The sequence below is a fragment of the Panthera onca genome, chromosome C2 (assembly GCF_046562875.1).
Source record: "Panthera onca isolate mPanOnc1 chromosome C2, mPanOnc1 haplotype 2, whole genome shotgun sequence".
Taxonomy (NCBI): Eukaryota; Metazoa; Chordata; class Mammalia; order Carnivora; family Felidae; genus Panthera; species Panthera onca.
This window is the reverse complement of record NC_138347.1, coordinates 52903684-52923456: the sequence shown is the minus strand read 5'-3', so window position 1 is coordinate 52923456 and position 19773 is coordinate 52903684. Positions and strand designations below refer to the sequence as shown.

Sequence of the window (19773 nt, the reverse complement as noted above, 5' to 3'; positions counted from 1 at the left end):
ATTTAAAAGTGAGTTATGGGTTGATTAATTGGCCAGCCCACAAAAAAGTATTGCCCATTTATATTCAGGACTAAATGTATTTGTGGTTTCAGTATAATTAAGGGTTTAAAGACTCATTTCTTAGCCCCTGATTGGCCTGTAATATTGGGCCTGCCTCAACCCTTTTGGGTTTTTGGTTCCACTTCTATAAATGAGAATATAGGAATAATTATATGATTTATAATATGATTTCATCTCTACATTTCTGTGTAGTTATTTTGAAATGTCCACGAAAATGTGACAGAAGTGTGTTTTTGTGATCTGCTAACTCAAGGAACAAAACTACGTAGTAGTGAGTAAGTAGTAAGTAAATAAGTAAGTAAGTAAGTAAGTAAATAGTAAGTAAGGGATATGCAGGGATATATTTGGGCTTTTCAGTTAACAGGCGTGACTTTTAATAGGCTAATTCGTATAGGACCCATGTTAAAATGATTTTTTCCTTACATGGTAACAGTTTTCAGGAAGTTTAACAGAATGTTTGAAATTACAGTACTAAGTTTTACAATCCAAATAATTTGATAACCTAGAATTTCATGTCCAAAGAAATCTTTGAATTGTGTGTTAAACTTTCAGTTGAGCTAAATGAATCAAATGGGGATCATTGTGTATGGTCTTATTTTTAGTGTTGGCTGGGTATATTTCAATAATTCATTCTTTTTTCCTATGGCATTTTCCCATGTATAATCGGTATTTGTGAGTCAGTTTCAGAGTTGGAGAAAAATGAGCAAATATTTAATAGATGAATAATAATTTGTTATCTGCAGGCCAGATATAGTTCATTTTTGTGAGAACTTGTCACTTTTTGTTTCATTTCTTTTCAAAGCCTGTAGTGTGTCCCTAGCTCAGTTCTTCGCTGTGATTAGGGACATGTGGAGGATTTGCAGCATGAAACTTTTAGAGTCTGTAGGAGTCTCTGAATTCCTCCTCACAAAGGTTCCTCAGACCCATCCCTGGCCTGGAACTGGAGGTCATGGCAGGCATTTTAGTGAATCTTTCATGGAGTTCAATTTATTTCATTTTAAGGAATACATTTTTTTTTTCCTGAAATTATGTCCGTCTTATTTTTTTTTTTTGGTGGTGTGAAAATATTATTTAATATCAAATACGTGACAGGTTTTGTGCTAATGTCCTTTAGTGAAATAAGTAGAAATCCTATGTTAGTTTCCCCTATTTTTGTTATTGTTAAACATTTCAAGGTCTTTTAAATAAAAACATCCGGAAAACAGTTGGTCATAGAACATCTTCCCCCATCGGCCCTTTTATATTGAAAAGGTTAGCTTCTCTGCATCATAATTTTTCTGAGCGCCTTGGTTAATTTTACCCTTGATTTATTACTCCAAGCTGGCCTCTCAGAGAGCACTGGGCATGCTATATGCTCAGTGCCAAGAGAGTCTGTTTCTGCCTTTTACTTTCCTTCTCTCAGGTGCCAGAATGGAGTAGCATCACCCTTAGGATAACACAGCTGCTCCTTTCAGACTTGGATGCTCTCTGGCCTTGTTCCAGCCTGTGGTGTTGGGAGCATCACTCCCCCACAGGCAGTGCCAACATCTTTCTCTCTTTGATTAGAGGTTCTCATGATAAAATTAGTTAGCTTGGCTTGATTGACATTTTCCAAGGATATTTATGCTGGTGGATAGGCAGGGAGGCCCTGATTGCTCTTTAATTATTAAGTTACAGGGAGACTTATAGCAGTGGGAAAAATTAGTTCTAGGTGGAGAAAGCACTTCAGTGGCATTTGGAGAAGATATTTTTAATTTTTCTGCTGGCAGAGAAATTTCTCTACTCTCCCCCCACCCTTTTGTTCTTTTTTTTTTTTTTTAAGTTTATTTATTTGAGAGAGAGAGAGAGAGCGCGCACATGCCAGCAGGGAGGGGCAAAGAGAGAGAGAGAGAGACTGAGAATCCCAAGTAGGCTCCATGCTATCATTAGGGCACCTGATGTGATCCCATGAACCCCTGAGATCATGACCTGAGCCAAAATCAAGAGTCAGAAGCTTAATTGACTGAGCTACCCAGTGCCCCCCCACCCCTTGGTTCTAAGGGTAGAACCAAACATAGCAAATAATTGCTTTCATTTAGGAATCTCAAAGGTTAATGGTGATAGCTCTGCCTTCAATAATCTCCCTCTAATTTGCTCCTTTTTCAAATTAGGTGAACCACTTAGGCTGAACTAGTGATGTGTGTGGTCATCTTCTATTTCCTGTGGTAGGAGGAAGCAAGCCTTCTCTTTGACCTCTGGCAATATATTAACCACTCAGAAGAATTTAGTTCTCTTAGGATTGAGATGTGGGGGTGAAGTGGGGCGTGGTGATGAGGTTATTATCGGCCTGATGTTGATATTTACGAATGTGCAAAGTACAGACTGTTCCAGGACTGGGCCATCCAGGACTCAGGGTGAGTTCTTCAGGGCTATTGAGCAAGAGTGATGACAAATGAAAACCCATCAGTAGTTGCCCTTGAGTCTGTGCTAAAAGAGAAGCTAAATCATTCCAAAACAATGACTTTCCAGCCCTGTGATGACATTAGCTGACTCCTAGCACATTGGCTGTGTCATGAGAGGGATGGATAGATACGTGATTTGGAAAACAGAGTGGAATCTTTCACAAATCTCTAATTAGGTACTTAGATCTTGAGGCTGCTTTCGATGCAGTTTTACTTAGAGGTAGAACAATGAAAAATAAGAGATCTTTTGAGGTTCCTGCTAAACCAGTATATTACAGATGTTAAGCATGCATATGAATCACCTGGGGGTCTTATTAAAACATAGATTCTGATTTAGCAGTTCTGTGGTGGAGTCTGAAATTTCACATTTCTAACAAGCTGTGAGGTGATGTTTCTTTTCTGTTGCTAGTCCAAGGACTGAAGTTTGAGTGTAATTGTTAGACATTTATTTTTGTTCTTGCCCTAGATCTTAAATGTTGAGCTGAAACCTGTGGCCCAGTAAATAACTATTATCACTCATTCTTCTTCATGTTTAGTCTTTCTTTCTTACCACGACTATGGAGATGCTATTCATAGTGAAGAAGATAATTTTATTTTTCCCTGTGGTATATATATTATAGGTGTATCATGGGAAGAACAGTGATAAATAATAGGAACAGGATCCAAATTAAATCCCCAACCAACATACAGAAATTCCTTCTGAGCAGAAACCAAATGCCGGGCTACACATTGCTATTTGCAGACATCTCCATGTGGTACCATATTCACATGTGTGTTATACCTAACAGGTGTCTGCAAAACAGATTTTTGTGACAGATTTTGACACAGGAAATACATCAGGCTCCATAAAACTTAATGGAAAAATGTATTGCTTAACTGCAGTCCATTTTTAAAGAACAGATTACAGTGTATTCAGTGGAACCATTTGGGTCTTATTCTTGAGAGCTTTGGCAGGCCCCCTATCCAGAGAATTATCTACTAGAATGTCACCTGGTGGCATGGTATTTGATTGGCTATTGATAATATTTGTGTTTGGGGTTGGCCATACTCAGTTCAGTATTCTTATTTTAAATCATGGAAAAGGACACATTTCTTCACTAAATTTTTATCTGGTGAATCATTTCTGGAAGTGAGGGAATTACTGTGGTATTTTGAAATAGAAACACATCTTTTCAGATGTGCTTCGGCAATGTGATCTCTGAGCCTGTTTCAAATGGAAATACACCAGAGGCTGAGAGCCTGCCAAAGTAGAACATCTGCTTCTAAGACATAGGCTTCTGGTGCATTCCTGTCTGCATTGCTATTATTTTCTTTTGCTTGTTTTGTCAGTTTGTTAAATCTAGCTTATATTCCATCAAGGACACAAGTAAGAAACTCTCAAAATTCAATTATCATGACAGAAATCTTCAACAAAAGCTTTTAAATTTGGATAACGATCAAAGAATCCCTAGTTATTAAATTACACCTTGTGATGCATTCTATTACATTTTTGTTTTTGTTTTTGTTTTTTCCAAACACTCCTCAGATGCAGCCCTCCCTGATGGAATTATGGTCGGATATATAGATAGACCTCTGCATCCTTAGCAGCCTGGGTAGATGGTGGGCCTGTGCTAGTAAAATGGGCAGGCCCAGATAGGTAGGAAGTTGAATATCTATAGCATGGTCTTGTTACCCTATCAGTCTCTTCCCTGAATACAGATTACTTCTGAGCCTACCATCTGTCACATTGCCAAACTCTTGTACCCCCACAGGCTTGTCTACCAGGCTTGCTGCTTTTATCTGACCTGTTCTTCTGCCTTTCCCGTGCCTTTCTGTCTCCTTTTTAAGAGGCCCAGGGTTGAGTAGTTTCTTCTGTTAGCTTCTGTGTTCCTGACGCACATTGAATGCACCTCAGTTATACAGGTACACCATACTGTAAATGTGTGTTTTTAAATATAATTACCCATTTAGATTATAAACTCCTGGAGGGCAGGGGCATAACTGGTTTTCATCTTACTATCCCCACTGCTTAGTGTTAGTGGCAGGTCATAGTAGTGTCTCGAAAATATTTATTGAGTGAATAATTTTATTTAAAGTCACCGGAATTCCATGTATCTGTATATATCTATGTAGATATAGATCAGAATCTCTATGAATATGAAATTATTCTAAAAAACAGGGAGAGCTTAGGTTTGTACAAACAAGCTAGACTTTCAGAGAAGTAGGGAGCTGCATTCTGAGTAAGATCTTCCAGCAAGTGAAAAGCACCAGTTGCTGCTTTTAGAGCCTCATCTTTTTGGTTTATTTGTATCTTTTCTTTCTCTCCTAATATTTGATTCCTTAAGAAATACTTGATTAAGCAGAAAATAAAACTTTCATAAGTTAATACACAATCTATCTCACATCATTCTGATGTTTAACTGAAATATTAAAAATGGTTTCTACTTTTTAAAATAATTGGATTTTCTTATTCATGTGGAGTTTTAAATGATAGGTATCTCCAGGAGAGGAATGATGATTGATTCTTGTGCTTAGTGTATAAATTAAATTTTGCAAGTTTTGGGTATACCAGTACATCTGTTGAATAACAATTCACTAAAAAGCATTTACATGGTAGACAGGTACAGTGATCTGTTAGCAGCCCTCTTAAATGTCTTCACAAGTGACATTATAATGATGATTTAGGTACAGCTGAAAGCTGAAAGAATTATGCTTAAATAAAAAAATCAGTGTGTATACTTCAGTGTTGATAAGTAAGGGGTTATTAATAGTGCTTGACTTTTAAGCAGAGACCCCAGTGAATAGAAGTAGATAAGCCAAAACCCAGGATGATTTCTTATCTAGACATATGTCAAATCTAGTTACGTTAAGTCGTCTTCTGAACACACGGGATTTAAGTGGCAGCTCAATTAAAAGACCTTTCTCTACAGGCTGTAAACATTTCAGGTCTTTGCGTACATTTTACATTCATATAATAATACTAAGGGGATTCTCTACCTTTGAGCATTTACTTGTAGAAATTAAGTCTGTTGTCAGTATAAATCAGTGGATTAACCTAATGGTGTTTTCACAGTTCAGTTCATTGTGTGGTTATATAAATAAATATGTTTGGGAAATTAACTGTAGTAAATTCCTTCCGATCCAAGTTAGAGTAGGCTGCTTTCAGTTAGTCCAGATTTTGTCTAAAAATATCTCTTGATTGGTTGGTTTTAGTATCAGAGAAAATATAGTGCTTGAAAACTTTATAATTTCCAATGTGTAAAAATACTTTGTTAGGTAGAAATACAGCTTTTAAATAACAAGTTTGATGTTTTTTAATCCATGTCATTTATTCATATTGACAGAAGAGTGTCCAGTCCTTTCAACTGCTGCTATTGATGATGATAATGATTATCATAATAAGTTGATAGTACTTAATAATAGTAATAATGATTAACATTTATCCAATGCTTGCTATGTGTCAGTTTCCTAAGCCAATTATTTGCTGCCACATATCAAGCCACCACAGAACTTAGTGGATTAATTTAACAACAATTATTGTTTGTTATGATTTGGTAGGTTGACTTCATATGATGTTGGCTTGAGTACTGGCTCAACTGGAAGGTCCAGTGCCCTCACATACCTAGCATGTGTTGCTGCCTTGCAGCTGGGAACACACTGGGTCTTTCTGCATGACTTCTTGGGCATCCTTATAGCATGGCAGCTAAATGCCAAGAACATTTTCTAAGATGCAAAGGCAGAAACTGCAGATCTCTTAAGGCCTAGCTTGGGAATTTATATAGTGTCATTTCTACCACATTCTATTGATCAAGGTGAGGCATAGCCTAGTCCAGGTGCAAGGGGAAGGGAAGTAGAAACCACTCCATGATGGGAGGAGTGGTAAAGAATTTTTGGCTATCTGTAATCCTCCACAAATCCAATGAGGTTAGTCCTCATATAATTCATATCTCAACAGATGAGGAAACCATGGTTTAAAAGGTATAGCTTAGTACTCAAGGTCATTCAGTGGTACTAAATGGTTTAAACTCAGGTCGAGGTTAGTTTGACTCTGGAGCTGCCCCTTTTAACTAATGTAATATACTGCCTTCAGAGTATAGGTAGATTCGATCTATTTGTCTTTCTACTCCAAAACCAAAATCTGAAGGAGTTTTATTGATGTGGTCGTTATTCTGTTTGCAATCATACTGAAATAGTAAAGGGATTTGATTCATATTATTGATCAGCCACCATGTGGTAAACATAATAGTCTCCCTAAATTTGGATATTTCTAAACTCTTGATTGAGATGAAAGTTAAAATTCTTAGACCTGTTGTTATCCTATGCTTACTACACATATTAGCACATTTCCTTACCAAGAACAAATAAATAAAAGTGACTTTTTAAACCATAAGTTTCCCAGTGGGCATATTCTATTTTAGAAGTCTACATTTTTCATATGGTTTCAATATTCTAGAGTTTACTATTCATTAACATGAAACACAGAGCTTTTACATTGTCTTTTTTGTTGTTACTTCTGCTGCTTTGCGGTTTTCTTTCTGTTGAGAGCCAGTGTTGTTCAAGGATTTCTTTGTTGAAAAAAGATAAATGTCAGAGACGCCTATTATGGTAAAGAACAATAAAAATTACAGCTTCCAAATATACTAATGATTTTTTGTATTTACTGTAACTTCAATTCTATGTTCGGTTTTTGTATCCTGACTTAAGGATTTCTGCAGTCCCAGATGGAGGCATATTAAAGGAAGTTTGTAAATTGGAGAGATTATATAGCACCTTATACTTCATATTGGTTGCAGGCTATAAAATGGATTCACAATTTTTATCTAAATCATATGGGCTTTTTTGTGCCCGGTCTATCTAGTCACCTCCTACCGGCTGGAATAAAAGTGATGATAGATTTATAGAATGTTATGGGACCTCAGAAATGATGTACCACAATCACCTCATTTTATAGTGGGGAAAAATCTGAATAAGAAGTTTTCAGCTGTTTTTTCATATCATGGAGCAATGAGAGAGACAGAGCTGCATCTAGAACCCTACACTACCAGTGTCCTGTTTTCCTCCACTATATTATAGTATTTCCTTCATGAGGCTTGTTATTGGAAATGTAGAAACCACTTGTCTAGAAGATCCCATCACCTCCACTCAGCTACAGAATAAGTTAAATCCAGTTGAACTTTCACCAGTTTAAGAAAATCTTAGACCTTAAAAAAAAATTTTTTTAATGTATCTCTCGTTTCTGTGTTCAGAAAGTTTAAAAAGTGTACAGTGGTCCAGGGAAATCATACTGCTAACAGACGTGTGACAGCCATGTCTTCGTATGATTGCTTTACCTTTTTGTTTTTCATTTTGAAAGAAAAAAAAAATTTCTCACTATATTCATTGCTTTAAAAACCTTAGCATTTCTCTGTGAGGCTCTAAATTAACTCCCTTCTCTTGACTCATTGCCATGTATACATATCATATATTTGGTAAGCTGAAGAAAAAAATGTGGGTAATTGAATCTTTTGGTCATATGTAACTAGAAATTACTTTCACGCTGTTTCATGACAAAGAATATATGTGACGTACTAACTTGTCTGTATAACTATCAAACTGTACTCCTGAGAAGTAACTCCACTTGAATTGTGTTTTTTAAGCAGACTATTTTAAAGGTAGGAGATAAAATCACCAACTACATTTAAAGATAATGAGACTGAAACAGATTGAGATGACTCCTTATTCTGTTTAGCAGTATTCAATTATTTGACCTTTGTAGTCCCTGCTTAATGCTCTAAAAATGTGAAATTGTAATTGAGTTCTTCTGTTAGAGAGGGATTTGGGAAAGTACTAGTGTGCCATTGGTGGCTGTACTGTGGTCAAAAGGCTAATGCATTTTAGAAAATTGGGAATCAATGGTCAAGAGGTTTGGGGTGACTGTACCGGAGATGCTGCTTGACTTGACTTGAAAGCCAAAGCAGCCTAGATGCCAGTGGGGCCTGTCACAGGATGGGGACATTGCAGTGGGTGTGGAATTCTACTCACTGTCTGATACATACATCACAGATTTGCTCGAAAAGATCAGTATAATGACTCTCCGAAGACATTTTTGTTTCTTGTTGAAAATTGGAAAATTTAAAGACAAAATTATAAAGAAACCATTTGTAAATTACCCAGAGATTACTACTGTTTGTATCTTTTTGTGTATATCCTATAGTTTTTTTCTATTTATCTATAATGTGATATTCAGCTTTTTAATAGAACTAAGACTATACTGGGCATACTATTTATTATCCTTTTTCCCCTTCTCTCTTTTATGTCATACACATGCACATACACATTCAGTGTGTTATAATGTGGTATCCACATGAGATTATACCAAAAATAAATGAGAATTGCTTGGAAAAACCGTGTTTGTATTTCCCCCAACCATTTGAATAAAGATAATTCTAACCCAAGGAGAAGAGATGTAAAAAATATCTTGTGATTTTAGTTTTCTTCTGCTGGTCACGCACAACATGAGCACTAGAACTTTATTCTCGTTTATCTTTTACTTGCTCCAAGAGAGCAGCGTTGAAGTGGGGCAGAGGTATCAATTAGGAAAATTTCCAGAGCCAAAGGAGGAAGTAACTGTCAGGAACAAGTAATGTGATGGGAAACTATGTTATGCTTCCTCAGAAAGTACGACAAATGTTCAATTTAATTGAGGTTCTGGAAACTATACATGGGGGATATAGCACTAATTTCCTTTAGCTTGCTGGTGTGATATTTCCATTCACAAGGAAAATTAAAAAAGATAAGGGAGGAAAGATCTTAGGACTTCTAGAACAAATGTTGTTTTTCTAATTTAGAGTCAACCCCCTGATTTTTAATTCTTTATTTTTAAGTCTTTATTTATATTGAGAAAGAGAGACAGCATGTGAGCAGGGGAGGGGCAGAGAAAAAGGAGAGAGAGAAGCCCTAGTAGGCTCCACGCTCCTAGCACAGAGCCCAATGTGGAGCTTGAACCCATGAATCGTGAGATCATGACCAGAGCTGAAATTAACAGTTGGAGGCTTAACTCGACTGAGCCACCCAGGTGCCCCCAGATTTTTAATTCTTAAAGCAGCTTTCAGTAAAATTTCTTTTCATCAAAGTTTGGAAAGTTGATGCCTTACTGTGTGGCATTTCTACTGTTTTTATATACTGCTTCTATTTGTATCTGTTCATTGGCACTGTTTTGGGGTCAGGAAAAACTTTCTTATTTATAGTTCTTAAAATGTCATGAGCCTTAAATATAACACTTATTGAATATCTATTATGCATAAGAAGCTTTTAAAAATATAATAAGACTTTTCATTCTCCAAAAAAAAGAGTTTTGCTCTGATGGAAGTGAAATGCAATGTGTATATACATAATCATGCTGCTCTTCAGAGAGACTATTGGGCTGTGGCAGGTAATGTAAAGTGGTGGACGTGTGATAGATCACACCTGAGAAAGGAATACAGGAAAGATAGCGTGGGAGTACTTTTTTTTTTTTAATATTTTTATTTTTGAGACAGAGAGAGACAGAACATGAACAGGGGAGGGGCAGAGAGCAGGGAGACAGAGAATCTGAAGCAGGCTCCAGACTCTGAGCTGTCAGCACAGAGCCCGACACGGGGTTCAAACTCACAGACTGTGAGATCATGACCTAAGCTGAAGTCGGACACCCAACCAACTGAGCCACCCAGGCGCCCCAGCATGCGAGTACTTTGAGATAAAATTGGTACAAGTGGAAGCTCAATAGGCTGAGGCATGGAAGCTTTGTATCAGAGAGAAGGAAAGGATGGGTCACCCCAAGGTGTGGAGCAGAGAAAGCAGGAGACAATTTGAATAGCTGGAGGAGAGCACACAGAAATGGTGAAAGAAATGGCAAAGGGGGGACACATGGGTGGTTCCATCCATTAAGGGTCCGACTCCTGGTTTCACCTCAGGTCATGCTCTCACAGTTCGTGAGTTCGAGCACCACATCAGGCTCTAAGCTGACAGCGTGGAGCCTGCTTGGGATTCTCTCCCTCCCTCTGTCTCTGCCCCTCCCCCACTCGTGCATGCTCTCTGTCTCAAAATAAATATACTTAAAAACCAAAAAAAGAAATGGAGGAAGGTAGCTTTGTCCCACAGATGGCAGAAATCCCTGAAGGAAATATTTTAGGAAAAAATTTAAACCATATTTTATTAAGTAAAACCAAAACAAAAACCACCTTTGAAGTGTCAAATGTGATGAAAAATAAAAATTGTGGGGTAGGGAGTGTAACAAGTGAAAGATAATTAAGAATTTTCCATTGGAAACAATACTTCTAATTGAGTAATTCAGATTACTACTTCACTGTAATTTTTTTTTGGTAGTTTACAAGGAATTGCAAAGAACAAAAAAATAAATCTAGATTAAAAAAAAAAAAGAAAAAGTGTTGCTTCGGAGTTCACTTTGTTGATGAGACTTCTCTTTTATCACATTACGCCGGGTCATCAAAGTATAGTTTGAACTTCTAGTGTTTCTTTTGAAAAAGAACCCAACAAAGAAAACAAAGTTCTGTGTTCTTGTTGCTTCTGTATGAATCTCACAGCGACGATGACTTCACTTAGTTCACAGAACTTTCATTGTATTTTATCTTAAATAAAAAAGGATGTAGGAATGGATTTTTTCTTTTCTCTCTCAAGTGATAGACTGGTCTACATTTTAAGATTTCTTTTACAAAAGGATACTTGTTAAAGACTAGGTTTAATCAAAACACATCCAATAGTAGAGAGTTTTCTTTATTGAAGTGGATATTGTTAAGCCTTTAAACCAGTTGAAAGTACTAGTGATATCGTACTGAAGTATGTTCTCATCATAAATTTTCCACATAAAACTTGAAATCCTCGAAGAGATGTTGTTAATCCCACTTTGGCATTGCCACAAAGTTAAAAGAACTGACCTTAAAGCAATTATTTTGGAAGCCTTTTTGAATATATTGAGATAAGGTTTGTTGTAGTTATTATCTTTATGTAAACTGTCATAATCATAAGAAATTTCAAAATCCACACAAATGACCCCATTCAACCTTGGAGTTATCTAATTCCTAGGTGAAGTCCCATTCGCCTTACTGTACCTACCCATTGCAGGGCTACGTTCTGGTCAGTTCTGTGTCACTCCAGAAGTTGTAAACTCCTCTGCTTCCCTCACTGATTACCACCGTTGTTCTGGTTCTTTCACAGCATTATTCCCACTGCATTGTCCTGTGCCATTGGAGATGTCTAAGCCCCCTAAATTTATGAAGAGTAGGATTGTGCCATCATCCTTGCATTATCAGTGCCTAAACCAAACCTAGTATATATAGATACTCAAGATTTGTGGAATAAATGACTGAATGGATGAACCCAGTTCTTGTCTATTGCTTGCCGTGGAAGTGTAAAGGGCTACCATTGACAACTGTTGATCTTGATAAAGTGAGAATGATGATTTTTGCCTTAAAGTTGGCCCTCAATTTAATGAACAATAATATATGGGAGAAGAAAGAAAGACTAATGATAGATACTTACACTTTTAAAGAGGTGGTGGGTAGAACTAATAATAACTCTTAATTATTGTTTTAAAATTTTGATGTGTTAGGGTCTTACCTACATGCCTTATTTACTCGTGACAACTCAGTGGGACAAGCATTTTTACTTAAAATTTTGAGGGTGAGGAAACTGATGCAGACTGCTTCAGCGACTTGTTCAAGAGTACACATATAAACCTAGTACTGTCCATTTCAGGGCCACACTCCTTAATATAGAATAGTTGACAGATGAAGCAGAATATCTTTTGAATATCACCTGGGAATTTGTCAAAGGATATTATATTTGAACATAATAGGCATATTTCATGCTTGAGTTAGGCTTAAGTAAGGCATTTGTAAATTGTCCATTTAAAACTGTTTTGGAAAGGAAATCTATTTACTGTGAGAGCAACATCCTTAATTTGAGAGATGGCGTCTTGCTCTTCTTAATAGACCTTTGCAGGCAACACATTCAGGAGTATATGCCACATCGAGATCAAAGGATGCCCGGCGTTCATCTTCCCCAGCCACAAGGTAGGGCTTGGCTTTCCCAGCCATGTTAGTGGTAGGTGATCCATTCTTTAGCAAAGGAAAAAGTCTTTCCTTTGTTATCCAACTTAGTGCAGTTTTGGGACTGACATGGTTTGCTAAATTCCTTTTTAAGCAAGCACTTCAGTTTCTAAGAAGTAACATGGGGAAGCTTGAGAAATTATCCTTTCCCCTGCAACTCTGGTTAGTTTCTGCTCACACTCTTTACTCCTCTCATGACTTGGGGTGGACTCTGAGTGTTTGTTGGTATTTGGACTTGGAAGCTCTGCCTCACACTCCCTTGGAAATATTGGAAACTTTAAAGCATTTGGGCAGGGAATGGGTAAGATCCAGTTTAATTTAAGGCTCTCAGGATCCATCTTAATAATAGTCTGTTCCCACGAGGGAGAAATGAAAGGCAAGGCTTACATCAGCCTAGTCTCTTCACTTTCTTAGGAATCTAAATGTTCCCAAGGTCAAAAACAGTGTGAAATAACTCTATACACCCATCTTGGAGGGCACTACATTAGAAATACAGTGAATGGAAATTGCTCTTTAACTGGACGTGAGTCTCATTTTAAGTGCTACTGTTTATATTCTTTATGTCCTGCCTTTCTTTTCATGTTGAATTTTTTTCACCTTGTAAAGATTAAGAAGAGCATGTTCTACTTTTTAAATGTGAGAATTGAATTAATGGTTTTTAGATAAAAAATGGTCCCCTGTTTTCTTCTACCAAAGGTAGTACATGCCCACAAACTTTAGACCTCACTAATATAAAGTGTCATATGAAGTTTTTCACTAATTCAGCATTTAAAGCTTTTTATTTTTTCCTTGATTTATGACACAGATGTTTCTTGAAAAAAATGCAAGGACTATATACAGTCTGATTAGATCACATTCTTTGTGTCTCTCTCACATTTAGTGGAGGCTACTAATCGAATCCTGATATATTTTTTATGCATTTTTCAAATTTAATTTATCATGTCAAGACGGCTATGTGTTCGGTGTGTTGACCCCGCCGTATTGCATCATAATAATCTGTTCATGTCTCTTTTTCCCATATGATGTGCTGTGTTTATTAAGGGTAGGATTGTATTATCCCTCATCATCATGTGCCTCCAGTCTCTTAGGATGTTGGCTGTAGCCACTTTAGGCTACTGAGACTTACTTCTAAACAGGGAAACTCCATCATTCCAGAAGTCATGCTAATTCCCTCTGGTTCAACCTCACATTCTGTGCAGTAATGTAATCTGACTTTTGGAGAAATTGATTCATACTGTTTTGAAGAAATACAATATTAGGTGGCTGAATCCAGGAAAAAAAGAGGTACCTTGCTGCATGGGCAATATTGACACTGCTGATGCATCCTTTTTAAAATAATGCAGCTAGCTTTCCTTCTCATCCACCCTTCCTTCCTCTTCTTCAAGTTTCCTCTAATATCAGCATCTTTACTGGTTTACCCAGTATTGCCATCTGGAAGCTACTTTTTGATCACTTGGTATTTCAAGATATTCCTTTTCTGAAGCTTATTTCTTAATAAACGAAATTTCACACAAAACCAGTATTAAAAATGGCGTAGCTTGTGCTGATTAATGGGAGATGTAGTAATTAGTCAAAATATCTCTGATGTGAAAGTGTTGCAGAATTCTTTGTAAAATTAAAGTTATGTTTACAAGGTTATTGAGTCTTTGTGGACGAGCTTTTTTACTTTTTTAGATGTTTTGGGGTAGGGGAGTTTTGATGATAGAAATACACTCTTAATTAGTAATAATCAAATCCTTTATTAACCACTCATCATTTTGGTGTTATGATGAGCAGCAATCAGTGGGCCTAGGGAAAATTGGCCAAGTATGGAAATTTTTCATAATAAGGAAAAAACATTTCATCTAGAAAGAAGATGTATTGTTGTTGCCTTTCTTCCTCCTGTGGCTAAATGGTTAGAGATAATTATATTCTTGGATTTTGTTTTCAAAATTGGAAGTTATTTAAAAAAAGTGAGAAGGGGAATTAAAGCACGTAATGTATAGCAAAATAATATTAAACAACAACAAAGCCCCACCGTTATTGAAAAGACAAAAACCATATGCTGTGATAATAAATTTAAATGACATTGGATAGTACAGTTAGATGTCAGTTCATATCTTGTTGTGAATTACAACTTCTAAAAACTGATCTTTTAAATAATGCATTTCCAAGGTGATCATTTACATGTGTATGGTATGTGCATGTATTTAAAAACTAGATATAAAATAAATACAAATATATATTCTCATCTGTGAAAATTAAGGTAATACAACACTGTTGCATTCACATATTTTTAACAACTTGAATTTAAGTTTCTTTAAAGACTAAAGGCAAAACTATATCTTTTTCCACTGCCTTAGTTTATGCAAAATGTAAAAAAAAATGTGGTGATCCACTTGCAGGAATTAAGAAAGTTGAACTCTTACCTACATTTGATAATTTAAAACTGATTATTTAATTTATATAGGTACTAGTGATTACTACAGCTTCTAGACTGTAAATTATAAAGATAAAATGTTAGTAGTTCTGCTTTAAAGTGTAGTTGATCACATAGCTGAGATGGGTAATCACTGGCATTGTGCTTCAGACTTTAGATCTAACAAATAAAAATGAAAAACATTTGGATATGATTAAAGAACAAAGGCATAAGTGGATGGAGAGCAACCAATTCAGACATAAGGAACAGTTGGTTTACCCTAATTATAGCCATATTGATGTTTTCTTTTTTTTTTCCCCTGTATCTATCAATTGGAAGTTTGGTGGAAAATTAACCCTTTTGCCTAATTATATAAGTAAATTTGTTGCAGATTTTCTAACATGACTTTATGTTCTTCCTTCAACTCAAATTTCAAAAGTCAGTTGCAGCTTGTACTGGCCACATTTCTTCCCTTTGATCTAGTTCTATAGTTCCGTTTTCATTTCCTACAACTGAATTTCTTGTATCTACCATACATACTAAATGAGGATGTATTGACATAAATGATAAGATCAAAGTTGACTAAAGAACTTTCACATTTGGATTAGGCTGAATGGTGTGGCAGTGTGGCTGAATCTAAGAAAGAAAATAATGGAATGTTATGTATAACTGTAATGACTTTGCAGATTGTTTACTGTTGCTAAGCATTAAAATATGGCCTAAAGTTCTGATTCCTCTTTGTCGTAAGTCTTCTCATAGATTATAAACATTATGGAAATTGGGACAGTTTTGGTTTTCCAATAGAGGTGAATTCATTGAGGTATAGAGTACTTTATACTATTGTTTTCCTTTCATTCCTATTTTTCCTGCTTTTTATCATGAGTACCTTCCTTTATTCTGTATTCATCTTACATGGGAAGTTATAGGTTCCTTTTCTAAATGTTTTAGAAAGAGTGATACTCATTGACATTATTGACAGGTGCATATTGTGTGATGTCTTTGGTACCTAACATGTTTTTGCTTGTTATTTGAGAGTCATTAAACACAAATACATGAATGAAAACGGGGTAAAGAACCATATCTCTTAGTGTCATAGGCTTATTGAAATATTGTATAGTTTTAAATGCATTGCAAATGTGATGGCTTTTTCTGTTAATTATCCTCTATGTTTAGTCCTAAAGCAATTGCCTCCCCCTTCTCCTCACCCTTGGCCCCTCACCACACACACAAAAGCAGCTGAAGCTTCAAAATGGAAAGATATTATATATATGTATCTACTGAGTTCTGGTGATTCTGAGTAAACAGGAATATAAAGAAGCATGGTCAGTTCAAAATTGAAGAGCTCTTTAGTGTTTTGTGTTTCAATTGCTTCTTTACTGGTTAACTCCAGCAGTTTTGGGCTGATTAACATTTTATAAAGTTCTTACGAAGTGGCAGGAAGGAGTGCAGGTGATAGTAGTATTCTGAAGTATGAATCATGTTTTAAACCCTGCCAGAATCCCCAGAACTTACCATGGTAATTACAGTGAAGATAACACCTGCCTTTCCCAACATTCTAAACCACTTTTTTCATACTACCATAACTTTTCCTGTCTTTTTTTTTTTTTTTTTAATGTTTATTTATTTATTTAGAGAGAGCGAGAACACAAGCCGGTGGGGGGGAGGGGGGGCAGAGAGAGAGGGAGAGAATCCCAAGTAGGCTCCGTGCTGTAAGCACAGAGCCCGGTGTGGGGCTCGAACTCACAGACCGGGAGATCATGACCTGAACCAAAATCAAGCGTCAGACGCTTAACCTACTAAGCCACCTGGGTGCCGTGTACCATAACTTTTTTTCCTAAAACAGATTTAATCATATGCTCTGTCTTTTTAATCCATTTTGGTTCCCTGTTCCTTCTAGCAGTAGCTCCTCACAAGGGGAGTACAGTAGAATTGCTCAAGGAGCTTCTGAAATATGAGCATATCTGGAGCCCATCATCAGAAACTCTCATTTCTTAGTGAGAGTAGAAGTGTATTTGACAAAAAGTTTGGTCATTGTTCCAGATGCCTCTTTATTTCACGTCCTCACCAAACTTTCTCATCCTGTGTCATGCCATTTTCTTCCATCTTTTTCTGCTCTTCTCTAGCCATGCTAAACCTGGAAATGACATAAATAGTTCTATTTCATCCCTCTGTACTTTTGTATAGAAGCTGTTGCTAATACCCTGATACCTTCTCCTTCCCTTCCCTTCCTCCCTTTCACTCCAAGTCTTTCATCTGTCAAACTACTTAATTTTCCCTAGATCCTCCTCTGATGATTATTAATCTTTCCTTTCTTCCTCATGTAGAAATAGTCACTCTGACTTTTGTGTTCAGCATTTATATTTGATTATGATTTTTTTTTACCTCTCCCATTAAGCTGTGAGCTCATTGAAATCATGTAATTTATCTTGTTCTTGTTTATGTTGAATGAATACATGGATAAATATAAAATGAAAGCCTCTTAGGAATTTAAATGTATAGTTTATATGAACGTTGATTTTAGATGCATTATTCAGTTGAGGTTCACGATCAGCCACTAAGACCTATGTTAATACTATTCATAATTTTATTTTTCATAATATGTATTCCCATTAAAACTTAACATGTGCCTATATATATTTTTTTTTTCATTTTCCCCCCTCTATGTCTACAGACGAAATCTCACCAAACTGTCCCTTATCTTCAGTCACATGCTGGCAGAAATTAAAGCAATCTTTCCTAATGGGCAATTCCAGGGAGATAACTTTCGTATCACGAAAGCAGACGCTGCTGAGTTCTGGAGAAAGTTTTTTGGAGACAAGTAAGTACAAATCATTATTATCATCTGCATCCATTTTTGAAGAATGACCTCGTCTTACCTCTAGTTCCATATGGTATAGATTTTACTTGAATATTTTGAGACTGTACTTGAGCATATTTGATAAATGTTTTGATTGCTAATTTTTCTGTTTAGCCACCAAAAGTATGCCTTAGTTACTAAATAGTTTTATGTTACTATAAAGCAAATAGCAGTCATACTATTATTTATTTGATGAGCATTCATTGAGTTAAATAGTTTACCTCTAAGAAGCAGAGGTATAGAAGATGGAATCTCTCAGAAGCTCGTATCTTTTTTATAACTTAGTACACACCTAGGGCACGTATACAAAATAAGAGGCAGAAAGGGATAGAGACTTTAAAAATGGCATAAATAAGTTTTTCTGACAATTCAGAGAGGGTAACAGTTGCTTCATGATTGAATGAATCAGGGACTGCTTCTTAGAGGAGGTGGTTAGTAAGCTTGGTTGAGAACTCATATTCAGCTGAAAGAGAATACTTTAGCACCCCACTTCAGGTTTTCTTTGTATCATTGCACAGAGTTTGAGTTGTGTAAACAAGATATAGAAATGAGGATCTTGTGTAAACAAGCTATAGAAGTGTTATCACGAAGTAGCTAAAGATGATTTCCTTTAGATACTTCCTCCCCAGACACAAACTTTGGTGAGCACCCTCAGAATGTCCTTGAATGTAGGCAGAATCCTGGCTGAGTATTAAAGGAGAAGAGTGATCACTTACACATAGATTATTGTTTTTATCCCCTTTTTAAATGTCTATATTTATACATTCACTGGTGAAATGAGACCTATAAAATGTTGGTATATACTTTTGATGGTCTTCATCTTTTGACACTGGTAAATTAACTGTAACAGTGGGTTTCCCTTTTTTTTTTTTTTTTTTCTCTATGAAGTACTCTGCTTATCTAAGTGCTAAGTGCTTAGCTTCTTAACTTTTGACTTTGGAAGTATTAAAGCCCTTTTCCTATTTCTTAAATAAAATATATTCTGAATGATTTTTTGGCACTAAAGGGGGAAATACGGTTTTTGCCACTAACATGGACATTTTGTGTTCCAGAAATCTAGCTATTTATAATGCTCCTATATCCATTCACAAATGAGAAATTAAAAGGAAAGGTTCATCCTCATCTAAATTAGAATTACAGCCAAAAGTATGCTAATTAAATATTTGTGGACTGTAGAAAGCAGAAAGGCATTGCCCAATTCTGGGCGTAAGAACCAAGAGGATTTCTTGAAGTCACAGCTCATGTATTAATACTTTGAGCCTAATGCAAACAGTTGGTAACCTTCAAAATATACTTTATCTTAAAATTTTAAGAAAACTTACAGGACAAAATGTTTGTGGTATTTCTTTTTGAAAACTGAAAATTCTGGTGAGTTATGAAATTGTTTGCTTGTCAAAAGGTCAGTAGAAAATGGAAAGATTGCTCACACGTTTTTTTTTAAGAGCAGACTTTGTTTTGCTGGCACTTCGAGCCACAGAGAATTATGCATTTGAGACCTCTTTATTTCCCTTTATTTATAACCATAGACATCAAGGGGCTGAAATTTCTTCCAACTGCTACATGAGTGAAAGCACTATTAAATCAAGTGGGGGATTCTTGAAATACTGATTAAATACCGTCCTTACCTCCCAAACCTTTATACCTTTTTCTTTTGTCTTCACTTCCTTGAGAAAGCTGTTCCATTTTTCTTTAATATTTTACTTTTGGGATGAGAGCCAAATTTAAAGCTCCTTCTGGAACTCAGACATATTTCCATAGTCATCAAAATTAATGATTCTTTTATTAGATCATTGGAGAAACCATCTTTATATTCTCTGTGGGTTTTCACCTTATTTCACAGTATTTTATTGAATGAGCAAGCAAATGAATGAATGATGTAGCCTTTCAAAAGGTTGAATTCTTTTATCTTCCTTATGCTCTAATACTAGTTTATATTTTCACGTAACTTAGTTCTCATACGGAAGCATTTCTGTC

General features: G+C 36.1%; 1 protein-coding gene across 4 annotated transcripts in view; it reads left to right on the top strand.

Annotated features, from left to right (window-relative positions):
- CBLB (Cbl proto-oncogene B) overlaps positions 1–19773 on the top strand; it is a 211760-nt gene that overhangs the window by 72690 nt on the left and 119297 nt on the right. For 3 of the 4 annotated variants that reach the window (XM_060640125.3, XM_060640124.3, XM_060640127.3), the window contains exon 4: positions 17614–17760. In XM_060640125.3, coding sequence (XP_060496108.1) covers positions 17614–17760 — 147 coding nt within the window. Of the gene's footprint in view, positions 1–15664; positions 15763–17613; positions 17761–19773 lie in introns of those variants that run through there. The other variant, XM_060640126.3, reaches the window with a different exon arrangement.